The sequence below is a fragment of the Hyposmocoma kahamanoa genome, unplaced genomic scaffold, assembly GCF_003589595.1.
Source record: "Hyposmocoma kahamanoa isolate Upper Pololo Valley unplaced genomic scaffold, ASM358959v1 93, whole genome shotgun sequence".
NCBI lineage: Eukaryota > Metazoa > Arthropoda > Insecta > Lepidoptera > Cosmopterigidae > Hyposmocoma > Hyposmocoma kahamanoa.
In genome coordinates, this window is record NW_020654810.1 from 8,532,221 (window position 1) to 8,560,201 (window position 27,981).

Sequence of the window (27,981 nt, forward strand, 5' to 3'; positions counted from 1 at the left end):
ATAGCTAACTGTCCTTCTTCTACACATTGCATGCGCAAAAGATGGAAAGAGACCCATTACGTCAATATCAAGAAGCTTATACAATTTCTTGGTCATTTTCAATTGTTTGAACAATAGGCGATTGAAATATTTGGAGCAAAGAAACTGAGAAGACGTGTTGATTTTAATCTTATTTTTAAAATTACTTTTTATTAAACGTTAGCAATAACTAACAAAATATTGTTGTACTTATTTTACGGCTTGGGATTACCTATCAGAAGTTGGAAAATACATGTGCCCGAAATAATGCTAGTTCGAATTTTCATAACGTCAAATGTATTTTTTTTAGCAATAGTACAAAACAAAAGCTAATTTTGGCTTTGTGTGAAACACCAAAATTACTTCAAAGTGTAACGATTTTATTATAAATCGGTTTTCGGAATTACGGATATTTGAGTTTACATTTAGTTGGAATATCGGTACATTTCTTATAGTACACGCTTATTTTCACATTTGTAATATTTGTGTGTATGTATCTGCCCAACTCTTTATTATTTCTTGAAGGGAATTTGTACAAAATTTGATGTAATAATATACATAAAAATTTATTCATATGTACAATAAAGGCCATTACTCTTGCGTTCAAGTAATTTTCAGTCGAAGCTAAATATGGCGCATTTTGTTAAGTTTCCAGTAGAAGCTGAATATGGTGTTTTTGGGCCCTTTACATTGTTGCAAGCAAAATTACGCAGCACTGCAATGACGTTACAATTTAAATTAAATGTTTTAATATTTTTTATATTTCGTTACATGTCACTATGTATGTATAGGTTAACTTCGGACATTTTTTCCTGGTTTTTGTATTAGACCCGACGTCCATTTCTTGGTAGGTCAATGTGTGGATGCTATTAATGGTGTGAACCTTTTACTATGTTACACCTTGTACGCCATTGTTGAATACGATTGAATTTCGACACATGACACTATCTTTCATAGTATTAAAAATTAAATTTATTTCTAGATAACATCATGGAAATAGAACATGAAGAACAGAGTGAAGATGATGATGATGACGAAGACAATATACCAATCAGTCCGAAAAAACAGAAAAAATAAATAACTATCTAGTTTTAGGTATGAGATTTTACAAGTAATACACTGTAGTATAGCAATTCACCAGACACAATTATTATGATTACTACATACAAATGGAGTTTCACTTATTTATCAGTTTTAAATAGACAATGGACTGCTGTGACACTTTGTTCTTATGAGTTACTTTAATAATCTTTGTAGAACAAAAGCACAAAAAATAGCATATTTATTATATGGGTGGAAAAATTACCAAAGGTCAACATTGTTGCTGCAATACTGCTCAAGTCATTTTTAATAATTTTAAGGGAGAATAAAAACTGTATTTATTGCTGTTTATACGATTTTTTAAGCTATTCTTAGTAATAGGGGCACCTATGTTTAAAGATAAAATGTATATATATGTCTATTGTTTGTATCATTTTCATTGATATTCACATTTGATTTTAGACTGGAACAGTGTTGTTTGCTAAGTGAAATATCTCAACCAGATTGATTTTTTTGATAAATACCTATCAATAGACCTGTCAATAGACACAAGAATACAAGTGTGTGTGAGAATACCGATGCTAGTGGAGGCAGCTAAAGAATGTCTGTAGCCTCTGCTACTAGCTGTTAGCTGAGGTATAGCTAATCATAACTTAAACAATCGTGTTAACATGTATATGTGTATATTAAGGTTAAAAACTTCATTGTGATTACACAATTATGCATACATAATATGTTTGTATTATAATATCAAATGACGGGACGAACAAGTCGCGTCTGATAGTAAGCTACACGCCTGTCCATAACAGTTGCAGTGCCAGTCAGAGCTGTAAATCGCAAAGATCTGAGGGGCACTGCCCATGCGCCCGTCATCGTCACCCTGAGACAAGTTGACAAGTCCCATGTGCTTGTAATTTCAGCAGCAGTCTTACCCTTCAAAACCGGAATGCAGTAATGCTGACATTACTGCTAGGCGGCAGAAATAGGTAACATGTATTTGGCGTTTAAAAGAAATACTGAAATATTGTTTAACACAACCATTATCGGCGCACATGTCTAAATGGTGTAATATTTGTTCTCGATATTTATTCGCGGTGAACTTTCTGTCTGATGTGTTGTTGTACTACAATAATGTAGCTATATATTGTTTGTTGTATTAATAATAAAATACAAATATATTTCGATACTTATTTATTTATCTCTTATCACTCTAATATTGCTACTGTTACCAGTAGAGTATTTACAAAGTAAATATTTACATTATCTATTCATAACCTTGTTGTCTCTGTATATTATTGATGTATTGTTTAGATTAGATTTCTTGTAGCTTGGTAGTTTTAGCAACCATTTGGTCATTTGAGTGTTCCACCTGGGAGTCCTCATTAGGATTTTTTTTCTAAATATATCAGAATGGTAAGCTAAACTAAAAAATAAATACTTATTCGACATATCACTTACATCTAAACATCTTACTGGAATGTCTTTGATCACAAAGTTTGGATTTGGATTTACAATAGCTATAAATATGCAATCTCATCAAATACTACACTTAAAACATTTAAACAATGGTAACTACGCCTTCAAATATACTTTGTAAACTTGGAACAAATGTTATGAGAGTATTTAAAAAGTATACAGTGTTTGCTTTACCACCTTTGTATTTTAAAACACTTAAACTTGTACATGAAAAATGGTAAAAAATCCACGACGATGTGGCAGTTCAATTGAGTAGTTTCTTATTTTATGGTTTTTTTTTGTAGTGCGCATGATGAATGACGTATATGTGTGCGCTCCCCCATCGCACCTTCCTCAGTAATAAACAAGCTTCTGTTACGAACGGTCTTATACTGTCTCTCCGCGAACTACCTATATGTTTTGTAACGATATTGTACATAGCATAATGAAATCTATAGTCTCGCATGCTGTCGTATGCTCGCGCATTCAGCGAATGATTTTGGCTCGTGTCTAGTTTGTTCGTTACACAATTGACCTTAAAGTTCATTATGCTATGTACAATATCGTTTCAAAAATTCGCTTGCATTCCGTTCCGCCGCAATATAAATTGAGCCTTAAAGACCGTTCGTAATAGAAGCTCGTTTATTATTGACGAAGGTGCGGTGGGGGAGTGGATACATATACGTCATATATATGTACATATAAAAGATCTGGCTCATCGAAGATACTCAATACTACTTCACTAAAATTCCATCAATTTCTGTCCAATACTTTTAGAGAGAAGAATGGTGACAGACAAATATCCACAAAATCGCATTGTCAAAATGTGTCACACATGTTTTCCGTTGTGGGTAAAACCTTCCGTGTTGTTTTTACGCTTTTACTCGTAAAGGAGTGACAGTTTCTCATTATCTTATCTTTGCAAATTTGAGGCTTTTTACTTAACCAAAACTGGGTTACATTGATGTCTTTCGCGATGTTTGTTCTCTCTTATATAATGGTAATACATTTTGCTACTAATTTAACTTCACAACACCTTGGGAATGTTCAATAATTTAATTAACTAATAATAACATAGTATTCGAACTCGTCGTTTATAATATAGATATCTATAAGCGTTAAATAATGTATACGTATAAATTGTACCATACAATATACTTCCCTCTAAGATAGGCCTTAGCAAAGTAGATACATGACTTTAGGTGTTATCAAATACGTAATATTCAATAAGTACACCTACAAAAAGGTATTTCAGTTTACTTCTTCGTGATTGTTATAGTCATTTATCAAGTAAAATCTTTCAATTATAATAATGTAGATACTTACAGATTTCGGTGTACAAAACACCTGTATGAATTATAGATAGATAACATTTTCATACGTAAGTGTAGCATGAAATGTCTCATTGTTTATTAACACGTGAATTCCATATAACTCGTTATCTTTTGGTACCTAATCTAACCAATGAGTGATCGGTGTGAAGTTGTCCGATGCACACATCGACTCCGGTCTACCTTGAGTTCTAAAACTGTGTCACCACTTCTCGACTAAATGGATTTTAGGTCGAGTGCGGCCTTTGCCTTATTGTAAATTAATGATAATAAGAATATCATCTTCTGTTATTTATTATCTTATTGTCTTGTTTATTATTGATATCATTTAAGTATAAAGTCTGTGTTCTTTGCGCATGAGCATATTTCATTACTAATATCTATCTAGCACAATTAAAATGTAGAGACTAGTGGATGGTTGTCTTGTCATCTGGAGGTTCTGACTCAGAACAACATATATCACAACCGTTGATACCGCACTCGCATATTGAAGTTGGACGTATTGATTGTCGCAGTTTCTGCAAAATATAAGCGAATTATTATATATACCAAAAAGCGAAACACTTGCAGGTTTAAAATACATTGTATTCTTGTTCTTACATGATAACATTAAGTATTGTTAGAGCAGATAGATCACACGCTTGTCTGTCAGAAAGATTGATAAATGAAGCAGATAAAACGTTTACGTCCAAGAGAAGTCTAAGATAAGAAATACGTACCTCCTTTAAGTTTTTTCCGGGAGATCTAATTACCACGACGACTGCATACACTGGTATGCAGAGGAGAGAGAGAGAGGCAATGGTCCAGCCCAGCGCTTGAGCCCAGGCTGGGTACTGGTATTGGCGGTAACTTGGCGGCCGGTAGTCCACTAGACTGGCGATCCAGAGTGCCAGCAGCAGTGCCGGTGCAGCTATCAGCCAGCATATCCGGAAATATAGCGATGGATAACGACCTGGAACATGTTGATTTAACGTTTAATACAAATGTATGCGTACAATTCCCAACGACATATGAATACCTGTAATTGCTAAAAACCTGCTAAAACAAAAGATTTTTACACCTAGATTATCACCTTTGTGGCCCTCTAACTATGAGTTTAGTAAGGTCCCCATAATTTAACCTCGAATAATCACAATAAAGGGCTTTAGGTCGTTGCGCAACGGTAGCTATTGTTGTAACAGCGTGTCAACTCTCGTATATATTATGTTAATTATACTTATATACAACAATAATCAAAATGCAGTTCATGTTATACGTAATGATAATCTTCATTTTGAAGTGTCAACGACTGGAATTTTGCGTCGGAGTTTTCAACTAGTCCGAGGCTAGAACTTGTCGTCGTCGGTGTGGATAATATAAATAGATGAAATAAATTGGGTACGCCTATTTCAGGGACTAGCCCACAAAATATAACATAGTGTGGAAAGAAAAATGAGGCCAACAGTTATATAATTAGCTGTGTGGAAGTCTGCAAGTCTGCCGTTGAATGGTGGGTTTTATAGTAGAAATTAATATTGAATATACGTACGATCGGTTGTACACACCTGTCATCTGTTTAATGTTCTTTGACAGTCTACCAACACCGTAGAACCAGGCGATGGCAACCATCTCAAAGAAGGCAAGGTAGGTAATGCTTAAGGATGCTGCGTAGTAGTCCATCAGCTGAAAGAAATATATTCCACTCTGGATGATGTGAGGCAGCCCAAACACCAGTGACACTGCGCATACGCAGAGGACGAGCAGCTCGTGGTACACTAGACGCTTGCGAATGAAATCCGGAAATCCGTCTTGTATTGATGTCACTACAACTTCCACGATTGCAAACTGGAAAAGAGTTTCAGAATGATTAGTGATTTTTAGACTTTCATCACTTTAGGACCAAATATGCAAGAATGGGCGAAGCTGTATCAAATTACTAAAAAAGCAACAAATATTTTCTTGATACCTATGTAGATAAAATAAAACGCAGAAATCATCATTCCTTATGAACACAAAGCGACTTTGGTCAAATTTTTACTTCCATTTCGCGCAGTGTTGGTAGATAATGTATAATGTTCCCATCCAATCTTACTTACCTGACTGTTTAATCCGAGACAGAGGAACATAAAGAAGAATAAAACAGCCCAAAACTGTGAGGCTGGCATTTTGGCAATTGCTTGGGGATATACTACGAACAGTAAACCGGGACCTGAAAAAAAGACATAGGGTTTATGTAGTAATGTTAATTTAAATTATTTGTGAAATGTTATGAAAAGTTGCATATATATTTTAAACATTAGCTAAGTGCACTTGTTACTTACTATCGGCAATGACGTCCTTCACTGCCGTGTTTTGTTCAAAAGCAATGTTGCCTATTGTGGCGAAGGTAAATATTCCGACGATTAGACTAGTGATTGCATTTACCAGTGACACGGCCAATGTGTCGTGGAGGAAATTATTATCAAATCGATTGTATGAAGCGAACATTATCATGGAGCCGAACGCTATGCCAATAGAGTTGAAGATTTGGGATGCAGCATTCACCCAAGGTCTTGAAGTCTTTAGTAATTCCCACTCAGGTTTGAAAAAAAATCTCAAGCCTTTATCAGCTCCTTCTAAAGTTAGAGATCTTCCAAGAAACACTATGATTAGTAAAAATGGAAGTGTTGTCGTGATGTAGCGGACTTTGGCGGATGACTTGATACTTTTCCAAAGGGCGAAATATACAAGCACCCAAGCACAGACAAGGCAAGCTGCTAGCTCCCATCGCATGCCTCCTGGGTATTCTATGCCATCACTCATGGCTAGTACTTTTTTCCTGTAATTAGAGAGAAAACAGCAAATTAATCAAGTATGTCAGTTTCTGTGAATAATAATTAGTTTTTATCGTGCTGTTGAAGCTGTTGATTACACTAAACGATTTGCTCTATAAAACGAAGTTATGTTACCTAAAAAATTATATACCTTCTTATGACATATGACAATATTGTTATGTCATATACAATATAGTATCTAAGTATATCGGATTATGTTGTGAATTAATAGAGAACCACGATTCTGTCGGAAGTGGTCAGTGGCTAGTAGTGTATTATTCAAAACGGAAGTGACAAAATCCGCCTAATAATGGGTATTGTCCTTTGTACAGTATTATGATATCATATATCCTGCGAAATTCCGTGTGTTTGTCCCTTTCGTTCATCGTTGAAATGATTTATTACAGTCAATACGTGTACTTGCGACTATTTATTAATAGGAGCTATTTTTAATATATCCAAGTGGTAAAAGGTTCTAATTATTATAGAAACATAATATGTGATATTGTACTGACTTATTCTTAGACGGTTGCATAACTTCATGTGCTTAGATGATGATAGTATTGTTAATGTGGAATATGTTTTCAAACATAAGGTGGTTGTTTCATAGATAAGAGCAAGAGCGTATAGGATTCCAGCGAAAAGCGTTAAAAATCAAACCTTACTCGAAGAATTGTTCCGTTGGCGTCTGGGATCCATTGGGTTTAGTATTGTTATGGTTCGGTACCCAACATTGGGGCGTATTCCAACGATTGGCGCAGCTTGCCCACGATCCTTCAGACTTGAACGATGTGAAAAAATAATATATCGCCCAGGCTATTATTGCGGCATAGTACGTGGACATTAGAAACGAGATCACCACGCTTGCAAGACCGGCACCTGTGAAAATACACTTTGTTAACCAAATGGTACTACAATTATTCACGAGGTTCACTGTCATTTATTCAATGCGTGATGTTTGTTTCAAAAAAATATAGACGATTTCTAGGTGCGATTGTTATTTTTATTAAATAATATTTATCTTTTATATATGCATAATCATCCAGACGCTGGTTATTTTTTACACTTTGGACCGTTCTTATCGTAAGTGGCATCGTGAATTTAAATCTCAAGTGAAAAATCCAACATGCTATTGACTACACAATTATACGCTCGGATAAAAGTGTGTGCCTGGTTTAGTTTGATGCTCGTCGTTTAGATTTGCATGCCCCTATATTAGCAGTAGAGCACCTTGTGTAAGAGTTCGTCCAGGACAGTACTGCCGCCTTACCTATATGTGCCGCCAAGCAGTTATGTGAGCATTACTGTGTTCCGGTTTGGAAAGGTAAGGGTGCTGGTGAGATTACAGGCACATGGGACTTGTCAACTTATGTCTCAGGGTAATGGGCGTAGTGGCAGTGCCCCTAAGATCCTTGTGATTTAAAGCTTTTAGTGGCACTGCAGCTGTTATGGATAGACGTGTCGCTTACCACCAAGTGCACGAGTCGTTCGTCCCGTCCTTGGTGTTATAAAAACAAAACATATATATTTAGATATTGATTGAAGTTAGCAGCCCTCAGTCTTTCTTTAGTTATTGTTATCAATTATTATCCGTTCCACGGTACAATGTTGAATATACGTTTTGCCTGTTGCAGTGTGAATGGCACGTGATTTTTCTTTCAGTAAACGTTCCATGTTGTGCGTATTCTTACGTACGTGGCTTGGCAACCCGTATGTGACGAATGATTTCATCACCGTGAATAATACAGTGACATTAGGATTAATTAAATGGCTTTTACGCTATGTAGTCATTAGAAGAGGCATGAGACTGTGTGTTGGGACCTTTTTAATGCTGGCTAGATGTGTACTATTTGCTGGTTGAACGCGGACAGACATGTCGGATCCTTTTGTTAAACTGATTAGTTCTAAAGAATGTGACCAGCCTGTCTAATAAGAAACCCTCAAACTTTATTTTTATTCCAAGTGATGGGACGAATAAGCCGTGCGTCTGGTGTTAAGCGTCACGCCTGTTCATAGCAGTTGCAGTGCCTCTTTCGGTATATGTTAAGTCAGTAAGTAGTAGGCTTAATGTACTTATTTATTTAGTTACTGCTTACCTTTGAAAAGTGGGCATATTTGGGAGAGTGCACCTATAGGTCCGTGTGCCGTATATTGTCCCACGGCCAGTTCCATGAACAACATAGGCACTCCACATACTAGGAGAATTATGAAGTAAGGTATCAGGAACGCCCCTGAAAAAATAAAAGGCATGAACATATAACATTTTCGTCAAGGAAATTATATCTTAAGGAAAATAAATCTTGTTTATTACTACATACTGCCTATTGCTTCTTAATAGAAACGAAATTTAAGTTGATGTAATCATAAACTTATCCTGTATATTTGTTGTGCAGGGTTAAGAGCGCGTCAAGGTTGACACTTAAGACTTAAATCCAACTCTATGCCGCTTACGATAAGATCGGTCCAAAGTACAAAGTGTTAAGCTTGATATGCTCTTTCTTAACCCTCGGCACAAAAAGAGTGGAGTTATAAGTTTGAAGCTTTAGTCTGTATGTCCGTCTGTGGCATCATAACTCTTAGGGCTCATTCAGAATGCAGGCGCGGGCGCGGCAGCGCGCCAGTCTTGGCATCTTCCCTTTCATGAGCGAGGAAATCCACACGTCGAAGTCGGAAACAGATGCGTCCGCGCCCGCCTCGAGTCAGGCGCCAGTGCGCGTGACCACTGTGAAAGCAGGCACATGGAACTTGTCAACTTATGTCTCATGGTGACGGGCGCAGTGGCAGTGCGCCTCAGATCTTTGCGATTTAAAGAGCTGAGTGGCACTGCAACTGTTATGGACAGGCGTATAGTTTGCCATTAGGCGCATGACTTGTTGGTCCCGTCACTTGATATGATAAAAATAAGTGAGTTAACCCGCGAGTCTTTGAAGTTCCGCGGGCCGCGGAATGGGTCACGCGCCGTGAGAAGCCGCCTTTAAACAGATGACTGATCTCAAAGCAGTTATTTTTGAAAGACTACTTATTATTGAATTCTTAGCTTGCTATGGGTGATGAACACTGTTGCTGTTTAAAAATTATCTGCTCTTTTCTCAGTGTAGGGATAGCCAATGTTTATTTTACTTCCTCATGTTCGATCGATATGAAATTTGATATACTATGGAAATCCCGTAACATTACATTAGTAGTGCAACCTTGATCTGAAGTTGCAGATTACCTAATTCCTCAACTATTTACAGTAAAACTATCGTAGGCTCATTAAATTGGTCTCGACGTGTTGTTGGTTTACAGATAGTGACTTTATTGACTTTTTGGAGAAGGATACACTGCGTTGTATCGGGGTTTTTTATAAATCTTCATTTAAGAGTCAATACTACCTCGCTCGAATTCAGATTTTGCGTCCCCGGACGGGGCGCGGTGCAGTGTAATAATCGCCTAAGTTTTTACACAAAAGTCACTCATTCGGATAGTTTAAGTTTGACAGGTCAACAAAATGTAGAGATTTTCATTTGGAATTAAATACTAGAAGATTTCTTTTCCTTTTAGACAATGTAAAAAAATTATGCATTATACCAAAAATTGTGACATTAATGCGGTTATCAATCTATGTCGCTTTCTTTATGTTCAAACACACGAAGGCATAATGTATGTTCAAATTTAACATAACGTAAAAATATAAGAATAATGTGAACTTTGAAAAACTATCAATAAAAATTTGAAAGATATTTCAGATAATTGTATCTTTATTTAACAGATAAGTTGGTTAACGTGCATTTGATTTTGAAATACATATTTATCTCTTGAGTGAAATCTCTATATTGTCTTTAGTAGTGTGCGGTGTTCTGTTTAAATTGTGACAAATAATTAGACCTACTTATTGGCACAACTCGCCAACACACATTAGGGGATCCTGGTGGACTCAACGCATCATATGGTACCAATGGCTACCTTATCTTCCGTTCGAAGTACATCATTGATGCAATGTCGTGTTTGAAACAAGTGCATGTAAGCGACCAGATGTAGGTACTTATTCCGTTATTGCAACGACCTTGATTTTAATGAAGTAACCCACTGGATCCGCTGTAATTAGCCTGGTGATTCGCTCAAACGATGATTTAGGAGTTTATGTAATTGTCGATTGTTTCTAGTCACTTGAACACTCTTGTTAACTACGCCAGTACTTTTTACGAGATTATTGCAAAGCCAAGGGAGAGTAAGGTTTTTCATGCATGTGTTATTCATGTACATGTATACTTGTTTACATAATGTGTTTATTTAGGTGAGTATGTGTGTGACGTTATGCAGCTTAAAAGTTCATAGATTCGATGTAAACCTGGGAGTATCATAGGTTATAATATGGCGTGGCGTCTTGAGAGAATTTTAATTATTGGCAAATACACTCGTTTTCGAATGTATTTAATTTAGGGAACCATTTTACTATTGTAAGATTTTGGTGAACTACTTTTTAATAATTACTAATACAAAGATCGAACACTTAGAAAAAATTCCTTCGATCCGGCCGGATTTGAACCGACGCGACGTCTCCTGGCAAACCGTGGCAGACGCTATACCAACTAAGCCACGGAGCGAACCAGCGGTCCTCATGAATTTTTCTATGACCTTGTTGTCGGATCTTTATTATTTCGTTTTCAACGACTTTTTAGCCGTAACGCCATCTATGAAAGTATTTCGTCACCCAGTTAGATAGATACCTTTAGAGCTACCCAGCTAGCTCTGGCTAGAGATGTCGCTATTAACCGTAATTATTATTTTATTGAAATGATATTCAGTTATTTTTTGTGAAAATACTCCACTAGTTTGTTATAATTGTTAATACAAAGATCGAACACAAAACCGAATGTACTAATTATATTTAACAGATAAAAATGAACTGTAGTTTACATACAATGTAGGTGTAGGCACGTACATCTGAAATGTTACGCGTAAAAAATTGTACTTTCATTTTCAACAATTTTAAGCACGAGTATGTCTTTGTTTACGTTTCTAAGCTCCTGTTGCTCATATCCGGTTAAGTAACTTGATTATCTTCAAGGAAATGCGAAAAATTATGCCGAAAATACCTAATACCTAATTTGTATATTTGTTCGATGTGTAATACATCTTATCCGTCTTTACTGGCGTTACGAGTATGTTTCAGATAAAGTGATGATTAACTCTTTATGAATTTATTTTAACAAATCTATAAATATATTTTTGATAAGTGTTCGCATAATAATCTGTGAATAGGATAGTAAAAAAAATTTAAAGAAACCATAAAAGTAATAATTTAGTTATATGTTCACCTAACATCTCGTCTATTAGGTATAGAATAACTTGTGTGTGTCATTTGATAAATTCTATAAGTAGATTCTAAGGCAAGTGTATGAGTATCCAATAATCATTTGATATCTGTAGCGGCCCTGTGTTTGTTGTGAAGTGTCAATTTACAGAAGGCATCATGTTAATTCACATCTTTTTGCAGTATCTTGGTCTTGTCCAGTGCCGTCTCTATTTATGCGGCTGAGTTTAGATCTGAGCCAGGCGTTGGGTCCTCTCTATTTATTTATCTATTTAGGGTCTCTTAACCTGTGATCCTTGAACCCCAAGAGGTCTGTGTAATGAACGCGGGGAATCCATGGCAAGCCCACCTAACAGAATGCATAAATATAAAAATTAATATAGGTTCAATAAGTTGTGAGTATATAAGTACAATGCGCGTGACCTTTTGAATTTTCGCGCCCTTTGACGGCCACCCATTATTAAAGCGAGCGAGATGCGCGTCAATGTAACCCGCGAGACTTACTTCTTCGTCACTTTTTAGGAAAGGGTCCGTCAGCTCTTTGAAATTTTGAGAGGTGTCCATCACTAGAAAAGGGTTATTATATAAGCCATTCGCTCCGCCTAAGAGCAATGGCAAAAGCGCTCGTAATACCTATGTGCGCGCCGTGGATGTTATTAAACCACTTATGCATTCATCGCGATCAAAATCATTCTCTTCACGGTTACAAACATTAGTACTTAAGAGTAGTCTTTTGCATAAACAATAATAAACGTGTAGGTCGACACTAACAATTCAACCACGGATTATTGTGTACGTTATCTAGTGTGCAGCGGTTTTTCGAACTTTGGTCGATTCACACGAGACGAGCAGTGAGCGAAATTTAGTTTTGTGGGTGTCCTATAACATTTTCGACCATTCTAATGGCCATCTCTAGAAGACTCATTATAATTTTTTTTTATTATATCAAACGATGAGACGGATAAGTCGTGCGCCTGGTGGTAAGCGACACGGCTATCCATTGCACTGCCACTGCGTCATTACTGCTTGGTGGCAGAAATAGGTAAGGTGGCAGTACTTCCTTCGATGAACTCTTTCACGTGGTGTTTTGCTGTTACTAAACTGTATTTATATTCTGCGACCACTTATCGTTCAGCTTTATCAGAATACTAAACCATTTTGTATTTATATAATATTTCTCTATGAATAAAACAAACCTTGCTCTAGTAATTTCTCATGTCGTTTGGTTTAAACAATACTCAATGTTAGAGGGTCTCAAGTCCAAGTTTTGGTCAAAGGCCCGTATTTATGCCCGTACAGCTTGAAACGGCGCTGATGTTGTCTTCTCACATTGAAGCTTAGGTGACAATTCAGTTAGCACTCGGGGACACAAACAGATAAGAGCACGATTTCACACGATCGTATTGTAGACATATATTATTTTCAGCCATTTATTGCATACTATCTATAGTTAGATAACAAGTACGTTATACTAGTACGTAGTAGATTACACCAATGACGTCTATTATATTTCTTATTCACTTTTCTTAATCAGTAATCTTTATTTTTAATGAGCGTAGTTACGATTTACACATGTTGGTTTTTGAGCAAATTAAAGTACATAGGTAATATGTTTATTGTTGCAACGCAAACTCTCATTATGCAAAGTATTTATAGAATAGGCCTGTTGGAATATCACTTATGTAAACCAATATAGTTTTAAGTACAAATACGAGTTAGAAATACCTACACAATATAAATTTATGGTACGTAATAAATATTTTATCCTATAATAATGTCCGCATAATTAGTCACTGGTTGTAGTGCTGAATAAATAGAGTAATGATGTTTTTACTTAACAAATATAAAATTTTTCGCAAGTTAAAAGCAAATCAAAACTTATTTTTACTCCTAATTTTGCAGACTACGTGGTAGGTATCGTATCCTCTTAAGAAGGAGAAAAAATTATGTAGGTATAGACCTATACGAAAAGGCTCTAATCAATTCTCTGAAGATGTTGCATCTCCAACCAATATTGGCCCAACGGCTTTCTTGATCTTACTCTACCCGTGACCAACAACTGGGCGAGAACTTAAATGAAACGAGCTGGAGTCTGTTCTGGTTGATCCTTTCAAACTAAACGAAAGTGATTATAAATAAATATGTTTAGAATAAATATAATAATAATAAATATTAGATAACATCACATAGGTTGCTCCATCCCAAAGTAAGTAACTAAGGCACTTGTGTCATGGAAATCGGAAACAACGACGGTACTACAAACACCCAGACCCGAGACAGTATAGAAGTTTTTCTACATTGACCCGGCTGGGGATCCAACCCGGGATCTCATAGATGAAAAATGAAACCATGAAAAATGGTTCCAAGATTACTGGGTCCAAGTTTACTTGGACTTTTAAGCAGAACGCTTGTGATACCATTCCGGACTTCTTTTTATGATACCAAGCGCCGGGACGAACAACACGTACGCCTGCTGGTAAGCGACGCGCTTGTTCATAGTAGATGCAGTGCCAATCAGAGCTTTAACCGCAAAGATTTGAGGGGCATTACCACTGCGCCCGTCACTCTGAGACATAAGTTCACAAGTCCCACTTGCCTGCAATTTCACCGGTACCTTTACCCTTCTAAACCGAGGAATGGTCGACATAGGATCTATTCGCAAAACGACTTGCTCTTAAAAAAAGTCCTGACTGAAAGAACTTTAAAAAAACAAAAAAGATTCTCTTGTACTAAATCTGCTTCTATTTATATGACTTATTATGTTTTCTACATCTTAATTGTTTACTTCAACAACATCTGGAGCATTTCGTGCCCTGGTAATTATTTCTAATGAAGTGCTAAATAGCGAATTGCTCTGCCCATATCCTATTTGTAAGACCAATGTCACTACGAGCACGATTCTTTTGTCACTGTAATGATTGAGTGCACGCTGACCGCGACGACATCTTATTAGTTACGACAGAATTTAGAATTTTAACAAATACGTACATATGTATGAATAAATATGTGTGCGAAGTCATGGTATTTGTGATCTGGACCAGTTTCATACCCTATAATTTTCTGTACTATTTGATTTCGAAGTTCTCACACATCATCTTGACAATCCTGATTAATGTGTTTTCGTTTTTGCTTAGTAGAAGTTATAAGTTAATTCAGGATATAACACAAGTGCTACCATTTGTGAGTTAGTGACTCAAAGTAGAAAAAATTGCAAATAAGAAGAACAATTTATATTCTCCGTAAACTATGGGCGCTGGTTTTTTTTTCTGTGGAAGCTAACTACTATTTTTTTCAATTTAATTTTATTTTTCAACTTTATTTGCTATACTGAGATAACAAGCGGTCCAAAAATAATATTATCGGTTACTAGAAACTGAACATAATGAAGTCTTATGTTAGTCATGTTTCTATTTCATAGTAGATACCGGTATATCTTTGCTTATAAAGATATAGATACGTAAAGGTGTGTCTCACCTGTTTGTACCATACGACACTTAGGTATTATTACTTCCTTATCGGTGTCTTTGAAGTCTATGTATGTCTTAATGGTGATTTCACACGCGCCTACTTTTTATTCTTCGAAGTAGCGCGCTCTTTTTAGTTTTGCCACTGTTTTTATCGTTAGTTGATTTGTTAACCAAAGCTATTTATAGCTGTATTTGTTTTATTTAACGTACAAATTTTCTTAAAATAATCCTTATGGATTTGTCGTTCACAGTTTATAATGAGATGACGCAAAACTTCTTTATGACGTAGGAACGTATTCTTAATCTTTTACATGTCTAATTTAATACTACAAAATCTTTAATTAAATTGAAAGTGTAATAAAAATCCGAAGTGAATTTGTCAAGTGTATAAAATAACGACTTGGAACATAATACATATTCTCTGTGTATTTGTAATCTTAGACATATGCATTGATTGCATTGATTTGTTGAACGTACCTATCATAGTTGTATCTACGATACTTATTGAGGTTACAAAAGTGCTTATCCCTTGTGTTTAAGAAAGTTTTTTAGATTTGCAAACATTTATTTAGACATATTCGAAGTGGTAAAGTAAATATCTCACCTCCGCCACTCTTATAGCATAAGTAAGGGAATCGCCAAACATTTCCTAGGCCGACGGAGTATCCCACACAGGCCAACACGAACTGAATCTTGTTCGCCCAAAATGGCCTTCTCGGCTTGAGGTGGTCCGTGTCGTCCTCTTCTTCTTCATCGCAGTCGCTTTCGTGGGACGCCGTGTCTTCATCCGGCGGACTGCAAAGCAATCAAACATTTTCATTCTGGGTCACAACTCCTTGAAAAGCTTTTAAATTATATGAGTCCAATTGGTTTTACCTTTCTTAGGGTGCATAAATAATTGGGTAGGTATTTCGGTACTATAAGTTGATGTCATAATGAAGTCGAACTATGACTTACTTTAAAACCAGTAATTATAAAATACTTTTATGTTTTCTATATTAAGATAGGAAATTGCTTCTAAATGTATTTAATTTTCGAAACATATGATGAGTGATGTGCTTTCTTAATTATATATTTAATTAGAAACTGCATACTGCGGTGTCTACAGCGATGAATATACTTCACTTGTAGTTCTACATTATATACAAGGTGAAGCCTGAAAACCAGCAAATTGCTGAAGCTGTTACCTTTTCTCCAACAGAGCCATTTATTTTATGCCGCTATTTTAAGCTTTTTATGTATCGTTGTAGTGTTGAAGAATAAGGTCTTTTTATTTATTTATATATTTCATTATAAAGATATATTTTAAACTAAACTACAGGTAAATCTAATAGAGCGAGAAATCTGCGTCCGTAATAAGGTGCCTACAGAGTTGGTCGTTTTTTTTACTATCAACACGTGTTGATCTACAAAAAATTGAGCAAATCTTAGGCACTTTTACGAAAAATAATTCAAAAATAATTTATTAATCTGTAAAAAATATAAAATATAATGTCTAGTAGACTAAATTTTCAGCGTCTCGACTAAGGTAAATGTTAGTAAATAAAAATTAATTTAACTTATGGACCAAATATTTAACATGTCTAAGATAATTATGTAGACACGGTGATGAGTTTTATAATGTGTGACATATTTGCAGGACAAATACAACACTAGTAGGCACTTACCTACTTACTAAAATACATAGTGTTAATTAGATAACATAATCTATTATAGAAAACTTGAGGTACGGTTATGCATTGCATTTTGTAGGGAAATCTATAGTCATAGGGTTTTCATGCAAAGCTCAAGCCGAAATTAAATGAGTAAATAGTTTATATTTAAATTTCATCTAGTTTGAATTGCAATCATATAGATAAACTCTGGTTCAGTGTCACATTAAACTACTGGTACATTATTTATTAAAATCCAACGATCCGTTTACAAATGTTTCTACACGCATAATATTGTACACAACGTCCCATATTATCGGTGTTTTGAGGAAAGGTCGTAAGCGACATTTCGAAAATTTTTTTAAGGCACTGTTTTAAATTAAATTTTGGTTTTAATTAAGTTTAAGTTTTATTATTATTTCTGCCGCCAAGCAGTAATGAGAGCATTACAATAGGTCATTGAGTCTGTCGAATAGCGAATGTGGCCAATCAAGAATCAGTCGAATCCAGAATTTGTCCTATATCGAACAAGGGATTCGGCGAACAGGATATTTTTTATGAGTAAGACGTTTTGCGAATAGATCTAAAACAGTCGTGACAACCATTGACTTGTGGTGAAAACCCAAAAATACTCCTCTGAAACAATTTTCCGAAATGTGGCTTACGCCCTTTCTACAAAACACCGAGGATATTATGCAGTGTTTTTATTTAATGTTTTTTTTTATATGTGCCAGACTTGTGTGGTTACACCAATTGCCTGGTGTCAAACAAGGGAATTTCCTGTACTACGAGTACCAGGGCAACGGAATTCACTTTGGGGCACTTCTCGAAACACCCAGACTAAATCAATTTAGAAATGTTAATTCCCAAATTGGTCCTATCGAACCCGAAACCTTCACATCCAGTGTCCACAGTGCAAACCGTTGGGCCACCGAGGTCGTCTATATTTTTAATGGGTCTGAATGGGATAATCTGAAACCATAGCAGATACATACAAACTGTAAAGTGGCCGTAGTATGGCAGTGTATCGTTTGCAATTAGTGATAAACGTTCTCGTGACGTATTTATTTCAGTTGATAAAGCTATGTTGCCATTATAATTTTTTTAATTGCGAATATTTAATAGGTAAAATACCGCACTAGAGTCATTCCTTCTTTTGTTTATTTGGTAATGAACTACTGTTATACATTTTGAAGAACAAGGATAGCGATATGAAATTGCGTGTATAGCTATCTTTATCGTTTAATCATCGCCGCGCAAACGACGAAACAAAATAGTCGGGTTTTTGTAGGTTTAGTTTGTACATTATATTAGTTATTATTTATGTATTACTAATTACTCTCCTCTATTGAACTGTATTAAAAATTTTCTCCTCACCTTTTTCCACTAATTTATATAGATCAATTTATTGATTTTCATTTATTTGTTCCCCATGTTAGCTATTGTGATAAAATTTTGAAAGGGCGGTTGTATCACTCGAATTTAATAGCTAAATATGGATTTAATAGCTTTTTCCATAATTATAATAAATTTTTCTATAATTCAGTATATTAATTTTATTGAATATCACGATGTTTTTAATTCCATGATATCCATATATTTTTTATCAGAATACCCTACTAGTTTGTTATTATTATGAACAAACACGAATAAGAATTCCTTCGATCCGACTGGACTCGAACCAGAGTCTGTGGCATTGCCGTTGCGCCCGTCACTCTGAGATACACATAAGATAACAAGTCTCATGTACCTGTAATTTCACCAGCACCCTTACCCTTCAAACCCGGAACATGTAGCCCACATTACTGTTTAGCGGCAGAAATAGGTTTGGTGGCAGTGCATACTTCCCTGGACGAACTCTTTCACTAAAAACTCCACTAAAATTTGACAGAATATTTTTCATACTATTGATACCTTACTGACTATGGCTTAATTAATTGTTCAAAGTGGCCTCCACTTTTATGGCCGGGTATAATGTTTCAGAGCTCCTCTCTCACACACTCCTCTATTAGCATTTGGCAAAGGCATGTGTGGTGAATACTGATTTAAAAAAACTATTACATCCAGTAAACGAATATCGAAGTGTTGTTCTAGTACTGCGAGTAAAATTTACGTTACAACCTAATAATTGCTGTATCTAATCGTGAAATGAAAACGTTTTTGTTAGAGCAACTAACTTCTGTCCAGATTTTTTCTCCCCGATGTAATATAATTGAATACGAATGTAGTATGAAACTGGGTGAATTCATGATATAGATTTTTTGTCGAACATAAATTTAATTATAACATAATTTGTTATAATTATTAATACAAAGATCGAACACTCACAAAAAATTTCTTCGATCCGGTCGGAAGGAATTTTTTCTGAGTGTTTGATCTTTGTATTAATAATTATAATAAACTAGTGGAGTAATTTCACAAAAAACAATTGAATATCAATTCAATAAAAATTTTATTATAACATAATTATTTTTATGTCCTAATGGTAAACTATGTCAGCTGACATAGTTAACCTGTATCTGGTATAGTTCCAAATTTCCCCATATCGTCTCAGTTAAAAAAATTATACTAAAAAGTGTGATTTTTTTAAAAAGAAATCATCTAAATCGAGTTACCATCTGTGTAGGTAATTATTGAGTAAAAAAACCTTAGTAGCCTAATGGTTTGACATGACGCCTCTCAGGTAGAGGCCGTGGGTTCGAACCGGGACTCGCACTTTTGAGTTTTTCGGAATTTAAGGGTTGTATTCTAGAACTCTACTCAATGCTCAAGTCAGGATTTGAGTGTGGTTTAAAGCACTCGAAATCATACTCAAGTCCCTGCCATTAGGGTCGTATTTCCAGTGCTTGAAATCATACTCAGATCCTGACTTGAGCATTGAGTAGAGTTCTGGAATACGACCCTAAGAGCGAAATTTAGTTTGAAATTTACCGTGAGGTTTTCGGTGAAGAAAAACATGGTGATGAAACCTGCACGTCGAAGAAGGTTCAGAAACACGGAAGAAAAAAGCAATGGAAGTGCCTTAAGACTCGATTACTATCAGAACCGATGTCGCCAAAACTAACACATTCTTAATTTGAAACACTACGAAATCTTGAAATTCATTGGACGTAGTTTAAAATTTAAAAAGATATAACAAGTTCTGGATTGTTAATATAAGTTAAACTTTATCTTGTTGGCATATCGTTGAAAGTTCACTACCATCAACACCCATTATTACAAGTTACGACGTTTTGATATTATATTGAAATTTCAATCAATGTGCTGACATCTAGCAGTTCATTGCTGAACGACGACGAATTGGAGTTATTAATTTAACTCTCCAAACAAAAAGCGACCATATTGCAGGAGTATAAGCGTTACTTTCGTTTCTTGTAACAAATACATTATTTCGATAAACAGAAAATTGAAAATTTATTAAAATTAGACTTTCTGATCATACGAAATACCTCCACGGGAAATACCATCATTTTTGCACTCCAAAACTGCACAATAAGGCATTTTTCTAGAATTTTAGAAAATTTGCATGAAAGAATGACACAACCATACCATACAGCGAAAATGGTGCGTCAACTATAGGTCTTTGGCACGCGTCAGACGCTAACTACTTCTACTGTATTTATTGTTCTGTGTTCATAACCCTCGGAAAACGTGTGAATTCCACAACCCGCATTGGGCCAGCGAGACGGACTAGGGCCTATTTGTACACTAACAATTGTTTTGTTTGTTAAAATTTGTTATTTACATACATACATATGGCTAAATATTTACGGTTGATTATATTTATGAAATAATTCAATCCAAGTTTTCCGTGGCAAGTCATTTACCACAACGATAGGTTGATAAAATTCCGTTCATACCGCAGCCTTGAAAAGTTGTTTGGATTAAAGATGGATGAACAGTGACAGGAGATTTATTTGATGGCGTTGTCTGATGCTCAAAGGATTTTAACATAATTACACAGGAACGTGTTCTCATTTCACTAGAAGTAAAGAAGATTTTCATGCAGTTTCTACAGTCATATTTTATGTCACTACATTAGTCATTAATAATATTGACAATGTGCCAGAGAAGCTCCCCAATTGCCTGACCTCACACTAGGGAATTCCCTGTATTATGACTACCAGAGCAACTGAATTTACTATAGGGCTATATTTCAGAACACCCAGATCAGAACCAATTTAGAAAAGTTCATTTCTAAAAACTGGTCCTACCGGAGTAGAACCCGGGACCTCTGTACTCAACTCCCACATTGTAAACCTTAGGCTATCGAGGTAATAAAAAATAAGATTCGTAATTTAAACGAAATCCCTTAAGAGTCCCGTACTAATACGGTTCATGTTCCTTAGGTCGAGTGGCAGATACACTGGCATTATTAATTAATTTTTGTTTTTGCAAACGAAATTAAAGCCATGACAAATGTATATCGTATAGTATATGTCTTGTATTTAGTTGAGATGATATAAAAAAATCATTGGTTTCATCATGTGGTCATGCGGTTTTCTTGAAAAATTTCGAGGTTTGAGTTTCTTTTCTATCGTGAATATTTTTAGGTTTCGTGTTGTCACACCGTGTAGTAATTAGTGTTTATCCTCAATTTTACTACTTTTTTTTCCAAATTGATTGATTCAACACTTTCAAAGTTGTGCGGAATCAACCAAAGCCATTTGAGGTAGATACATTCTTAACTGTCGGATTTTGTTTAATCTAACCAGGAGTTGTCATGATTTGTAACATGCTTTTGTAGATTTTTCTAAAAATAGTTTTCAAATAACGACAATTATCTTATTGTAAACATTTGATGACATTAAGAACATTAAGCCTTAGCTGTCATGGGGTAAACGGAACATAAGCGTAGCTATAATTTATCACGGTAGCGAGTGATAAGGCGGCCGCACGATCAATTGTATCTATCCCTTTACGTATGCGATGTTTGGGTACTGATAATGCTTACTTATCTGTTACTGCTCCAAGGGCAACCACGTCTTGACTATCATCACCTTCCGTCCTTACGGAACTTGTTTTGTAGATTAGCCACAGAAGTTCACTGTCACTACAACCACTTGACTTTGCATTACCGTCGCAAGCAAAAAGCTACGTTACAAGCATGCTTTTACAGATTATAACTTTGATAAGTGATTTGAATAATAAATATTTCTTTGTCGGAAATTAATACCTACATATTAGCACTTCTTGGAATGTAAATGATGAATCTAGTTATAAGTCTTTTTTGTGTTTATAATTTTGGTAGGTACATATTCTGATTACTTCCGCATAGACAATGATGCATGCAATAACAAGCGTAGTACTAGAGAGTTAATGAGATGTTTGTTAGCAAGTCATAGAGAATTTTAGAATGCACTTATGACTTTGTTTGACGATACATTGGTAAGTGAAGGAAATCCGTTTGTAACGGAAAACATAGGTGAACTAAGGACGAATAGAAAATGGTTTCATCCGGATTTAACTGCCTGATATAGGAACTCGTAATCTAAACCAGGGTCTGTCAGTTGTAAAGGTGGAAGTGGTTTATTTGTCCTAGGGTGGGAGAGATTAATATTACGTTACAAAATCGTATTTTATCCTTGTTAACCGACTTAAAAAATAGGAGGAGGTTTTCAATTCGACTGCATTTTTTTTGTAACCGATTTCAATGAAACTTGGCAAATAGATGTAATTCCATCAATTTTTGAGGTCGGTTTTTGATATAAAAAAGTTATAATTATAGTCGGTTTCAAAAAAGGAGGAGTCAATAGTGGTCCCATTAACTTGAATTTAAAGAAAATATTCTACCATTAAGGGTGGCCAAATAGGGTATGAATCTCGTTTACTGGATTTCACCCATTTTCCGTTAACAGGTTTCAATAAAACATGGCAAATAGATGTAAATTCACAAATATTTATAAAAAAGTTATAATTCTTAATATTGATAATAAATATTAATTGATTTTCCTCCTTATAATTTTTAATGTTTGCGACTTGGTCTTAGAATTTGTTGGCTTTGCCTTTGCGAGCAATACGGAATATAATAGACTGGTCTATTTGGTTCATTCCACTGAATAGTGGAGATAATAAATGTAACAGTGGAAATGAATGTAACCGGTAAACACATAAGTAATCTAAAAAATATTTTTTATTTGTTTAACCTTCAGTACCTATTTATCCATTGAGGTTATCCACGTTGAACTTTCTCAGCGTGATATCGATAACAAATGGTTTATGAACAACTATTATAGTTCATCATTGTTACAGGCGACACGTGGACACGCCATCAGGTGATGATTAGACTAAGAAACTTGCAAACTTCTAGGTATGTTTCTGCTATAATGGAGTGGGTATGGCCGCCGTACAGGCGACGGCGTCGTTGGTTTTCGTAAAAAAATATATAGTTACGTTTAGACGTATCTAATAGTCTAATATAATTATAGAATTAGATACTACTGTTTTATGCCTAAAGCACACCCATGTGATATTATTACACAATCAACATGTTTCACCTAGTTTATTCTGTTGAGGTGGATGTTAGTAAATACACAATATGTCTACAGTATATATTATGTAGCAGTAGAACGTCTTGTGAAGTACTGCCACTTTACCTATTTCTGCCGCCAAGCAGTAAGTAATGTGAGCATTACTGCGTTCCGGTTTCGAAGGATAAGGGTGCTGGTGAAATTACAGGCACATGGGACTTAGTGTTGGGCGCAGTGGCAGTGCTCGTCAGATCTGTGTGATTTAAAGCTTTGAGTGGCACTGCATTTGTTATGGACAGGCGTGTCGCTTAGTAAGTATTATATTTAAAAAAAATTGAAAAAAAAATTGCATGTCCACTCCCAGTTTTTTTACAAAGAAATAAGTGCGTGTTTGACCTCCATTCCACCTGATGGAAAGTGACGATGAGGTCGACTATGTAGCATGTACACCTAAATAGTGGGTACCTATTCACTCTCGCATTGCGAGATCGACTAAGTCTCCAGGTAGGTAATTCCACTCCTTAGCCGTTTTTTATATAAATGTGGAAGCGAAACGCTTTGTGCGAATGCTTGGAATATCCACAACATAGTGGTGGAACCCCAACCTACGTCTAGTCCCCAGATGATGGAACGGGGACGTTGCAATTCCATCGCATACTACGTTAGTTTGCGTTTCCATGAGTAAATGAGAACTTTATTTTTATTTTAACGGACTTCAAAAAATGAGGAGATTCTCAATTCGACTGTTTGATTTTTTTGTATGTATATTACGCGATAACTCCGGTATTTATCCACTTAACATCAGGTGGAGTGGAGTCATTTGCCTGTCAGGTATAAAAAAAAAAAAAAAAAATTGTGAACCGATTTTCATGATTCTTTTTTGTTGGAAAGAGGGTTCCATAGTGGTCCGATTTAATTTTGAACAAAATCATCCACCTCTAAGGGTGGCTGTTTACGCATGGATATTCATTTTTATAAATAGCACCAAAATTTTATTATAAGGAGCAATTATTTTAGTGGTTGATTTTGCTATTCTCCAAAATCTCTCTCAATATACTTTGAGTAAATAGTAAGAACTGATTTTTATTATCTCCTGTGTCAAGTCTCGTATAGTGGCGAACTAGGGGATGATACCGGGTTTGTGTACTTTCCGGTAACTGATTTCAATAAAACTTGGTAATTATATGTGATTCCACGTACTTTTGAGGTCGGTTTTATTTTAGCACTCTGTACTGAGATTATTTTTAAACATTGTGAATGGAACTTGCTTTACTTATGTTATTCTTCGGTTTCGCAATCTTTTTTATATATTTTTCTGTGAAACTGCTACTGAAAGACACGGTCGAAGTGTCTCCAGGCAATAAAGTGTTTTTGTTGTTATAAACACACATGTTCTAAAATATTTTGAGCGAAACGTTTTGGTTTGCTTGTTAGTTTTGTACGGAGTCAAGACCACGTCAAGCTGGACACTAAATACTTAAATTCAACTCTGTAATGCTTTTGATAACAACCGTACAAAGCCCAGAATGTCAAGTCCTGTTTTCTCTTACATGGTATTAGCATGTGTTTTATCACGATTAGATGACGATGATTACGGCCTTGCCATCTAACGATGATTAGGTTATGTGTGTGTACTTTAGTTCCTTTACTGAGTGACAGTTCTCAAATCCGTTCCTGAAAAGGATAGAGTAAGTAAGAACGTCTCTGAATAGTCATTATTTTTAACCGACTTTAAAAAAGGAGGAGGTTCTCAATTCGACTGCATGTTTTCACTTTCACTCCGACATTTGTGAACCGACATCGATGATGCTTTTTTGTTGGACCTTAGTCGTGGTCTAATTCAAATTTGAAGAAAATCTTCCACCTCTAATGGTGGCTAATTAGGTGATGAACCCGGTTTATTGCATTGCACCCACTTTCCGTTAATTGATTTCAATTAAAAAATGGCAAATAGATGTAATTCCATAAACTTTTGAGGTGTTTTTTTTATGTAGAAAAAGTTATAATTATTAATAATAATAATTACTAGACAACCATACCAATTACTTGGTCTCAAATTAGGGAATTTCCTGCAATGAGTACTAGAGCAACGGAATTCACTCCGGGGCACAACCCAGAACACTCAAACCAGAACCAATTTACAAAAGTTCATCTCCCCAATTGGGGAATCGGACGGATCGACCAGGAATCGGATTCGGGACCTTCTCACAACACTGTGCAAACCATTAGGCCAACAGTTGTCAAATTGTTTAAATCTTACTTCTCTTTATATACAAATATTCTAGAATATTCTCATAAAGTATTTATTCCAATGTAGTGTTCTGAAATTATAATAATTTCAAGATAATATTTTTAAACATTTAAATAATAAAAATTGCCGGCAAAACTAGGTAGAGAAAACTAATCTGAAAATTAACCAGGCCATCTTTCTACGCACCCAAGTTTTTTTCTATATTTCTAAACAGTTGAATGTTTTTTGTAATTTCAATTATTATAATTTATATATTTATGGGGTAAATGTGTATAAACGAAATTCAAACCTTTCCTAATCGCAAAATAATATTTAGGTATCTACTTATCTGAATGGAACGCATTGAATCAATCTTTTTAATGCAACTAGGGTTTTGTATTGTGTATTAAAGCCTAGTTTTCATTTTACGGAGGACACCGGTAACAACTATACGACGTGCAGGTTAATAAAGCACCTTTATTTCCAAATACCGACAGCTAAACTGTAAATGGTGAACCCAGATAAAAATTATTATATTTCTTGTTTATCTGTTATTAGTGATTCAAAAGATGTTTGAGTAATGTTTAACATAAAGGATGATAGCAGACAGGATGGACTCTGCTATCCTCAGCCGGTTTACATTGTTACATGTAAAAAAAAAAAATAGTCCCTTAGTGGTGTAGAATGTCAAATTATTTCACTAACATAGTTTTTAAGTATTCTTGTTGCTAACATTCTATGGATTGATTGGTCTGAAAATAAAGGATTTTTATTTTTTATTTATTTTTTATTTTATTTTATTATTTTATTTAACAACTTTCATAAAATAATTTTGTTAAGTAAATCGAATAAGTCAAATATATAAACTTATTGAATTGATACACCATAGTAGCGTAATTACAATTTAGACTCACTGATTTGAAATTGCCAAGGAGATTATATGCAATATACTTAATTTTGGACATAATATAATTAAGGATAAATAGAATTACATTGGATGTGTAAATATACGGTCCAATCTCATAATGTAAACGCAACGTCCGTTGTCTCTACTTATCCATATTGACGAACATAAACATGTCGGCTATGCTTTTATCTTTATGAGATTAATGATTATTGTGTGAAAACTTTACTGTGTTGGATTTTGGTTAACTCAGATGTATCGTCGATATCGCCTCTATGACGTACACCCAGGGCCATTGCCTCAATAACCTAAATTTAAATAGATTTCTGTGATGAGATATATGCCAATAAAAAAGCTGATTTACAACAACTCTATAGTTTTGTTATTATTACTTGCCAACTCTAACAGGAAATATGTGTACAATTCTATATTTATTCAAAATTAACTGTATATTATTATAATATCATTTGTTATGAAAGAATTTAGAATAACTTATTTTAACGATAGCCGATTTATCTGTACCTCACCCTTTTATCAACATGGATAGATAAAGTTAATAATAAGGTGGATGTTATCAAACAAAGTAGCAATTTGCTTCTCTGTGTTTAGAATGGGTAGATACACGGATAACTACACATTTTTATTTGAAGAGATTTGAAAAGACACGGGGTGGAATTCAAGTGAACAATAGATGAAGGATGGAGAAACAGTTGTTATTTGTGTCAATTGAATAATGACGCTGAGAGGATATATCACCCGCGTAAATACTCACGTAGGAGGACGTACTAGATGGAACAATTCGGTGGGCGATGTTGGTACCCGTCGAATGACCATTTTGCGACCGTCGGTGCAGCCCATACCAATCGAGGCGAGAGAACGTACCGATGGAGCGCCATAGTGGTTCGTTCCGCAGTCGGAACCTTCAGGGTTAAAAGCAACTTGGTCGTACGGACGCAGACACCGAGCAGACGCTGCTCCTGAAGCGGTACTCACATCGCGGATTCTGTGTGTATCGGTGAAGCTCTTCACTTTTCGCATTTGCCCAGAGGGCGTCACAATCGGTGGCGGTGAATGTAAATCAAGAAGTTTTGAGTGGTCCTCGTCTGCGTCCGGATCGTCATACTGGTCCACGTGGATCGCCACGCTCGGCGCGGCGACTTCCGTCGTTATGCCGGCTTTATTCATACTATCACGTCACTGGGTCATATCGCGGGCAATCAAGTCGCGTGCGACGCTGGCGGCGCGCGACTGCTGAATAACGTGCGAACGCGAGTGAGATCGGTTTGGCCACCCGACCGACTGGTTCGTCAATCGCAGCAATTGGT

General features: G+C 35.6%; 1 protein-coding gene across 1 annotated transcript; it reads right to left on the minus strand.

Moving 5' to 3' along the window:
* Positions 1-2,981: 2,981 nt before the first annotated feature.
* Positions 2,982-27,958, minus strand: LOC113237316 (sodium- and chloride-dependent GABA transporter ine-like). Its single transcript, XM_026473719.1, has 9 exons — positions 27,429-27,958; positions 16,005-16,195; positions 8,734-8,868; positions 7,303-7,516; positions 6,146-6,642; positions 5,921-6,033; positions 5,390-5,669; positions 4,565-4,797; positions 2,982-4,363 (listed from the first exon to the last, which is right to left on the minus strand). Exons 1-9 carry the CDS (start codon positions 27,839-27,841, stop codon positions 4,253-4,255), a joined length of 2,187 nt encoding a protein of 728 aa, XP_026329504.1. The 5' UTR covers positions 27,842-27,958; the 3' UTR covers positions 2,982-4,252.
* Between the last annotated feature and the right edge of the window lie 23 nt (positions 27,959-27,981).

Bases quoted from the DNA above. Each gene is read 5' to 3' on its own strand.
- LOC113237316 (XM_026473719.1), bottom strand. From the start codon at position 27,841: ATGAATAAAGCCGGCATAACGACGGAAGTCGCCGCGCCGAGCGTGGCG. The intron at 16,196-27,428 runs GTGAGTATTTAC...ATTGCTTTGCAG, and splicing joins CATCTAGTACGTCCTCCTAC to TCCGCCGGATGAAGACACGG. The intron at 6,643-7,302 runs GTAAGGTTTGAT...CTCTAATTACAG, and splicing joins CCAACGGAACAATTCTTCGA to GAAAAAAGTACTAGCCATGA.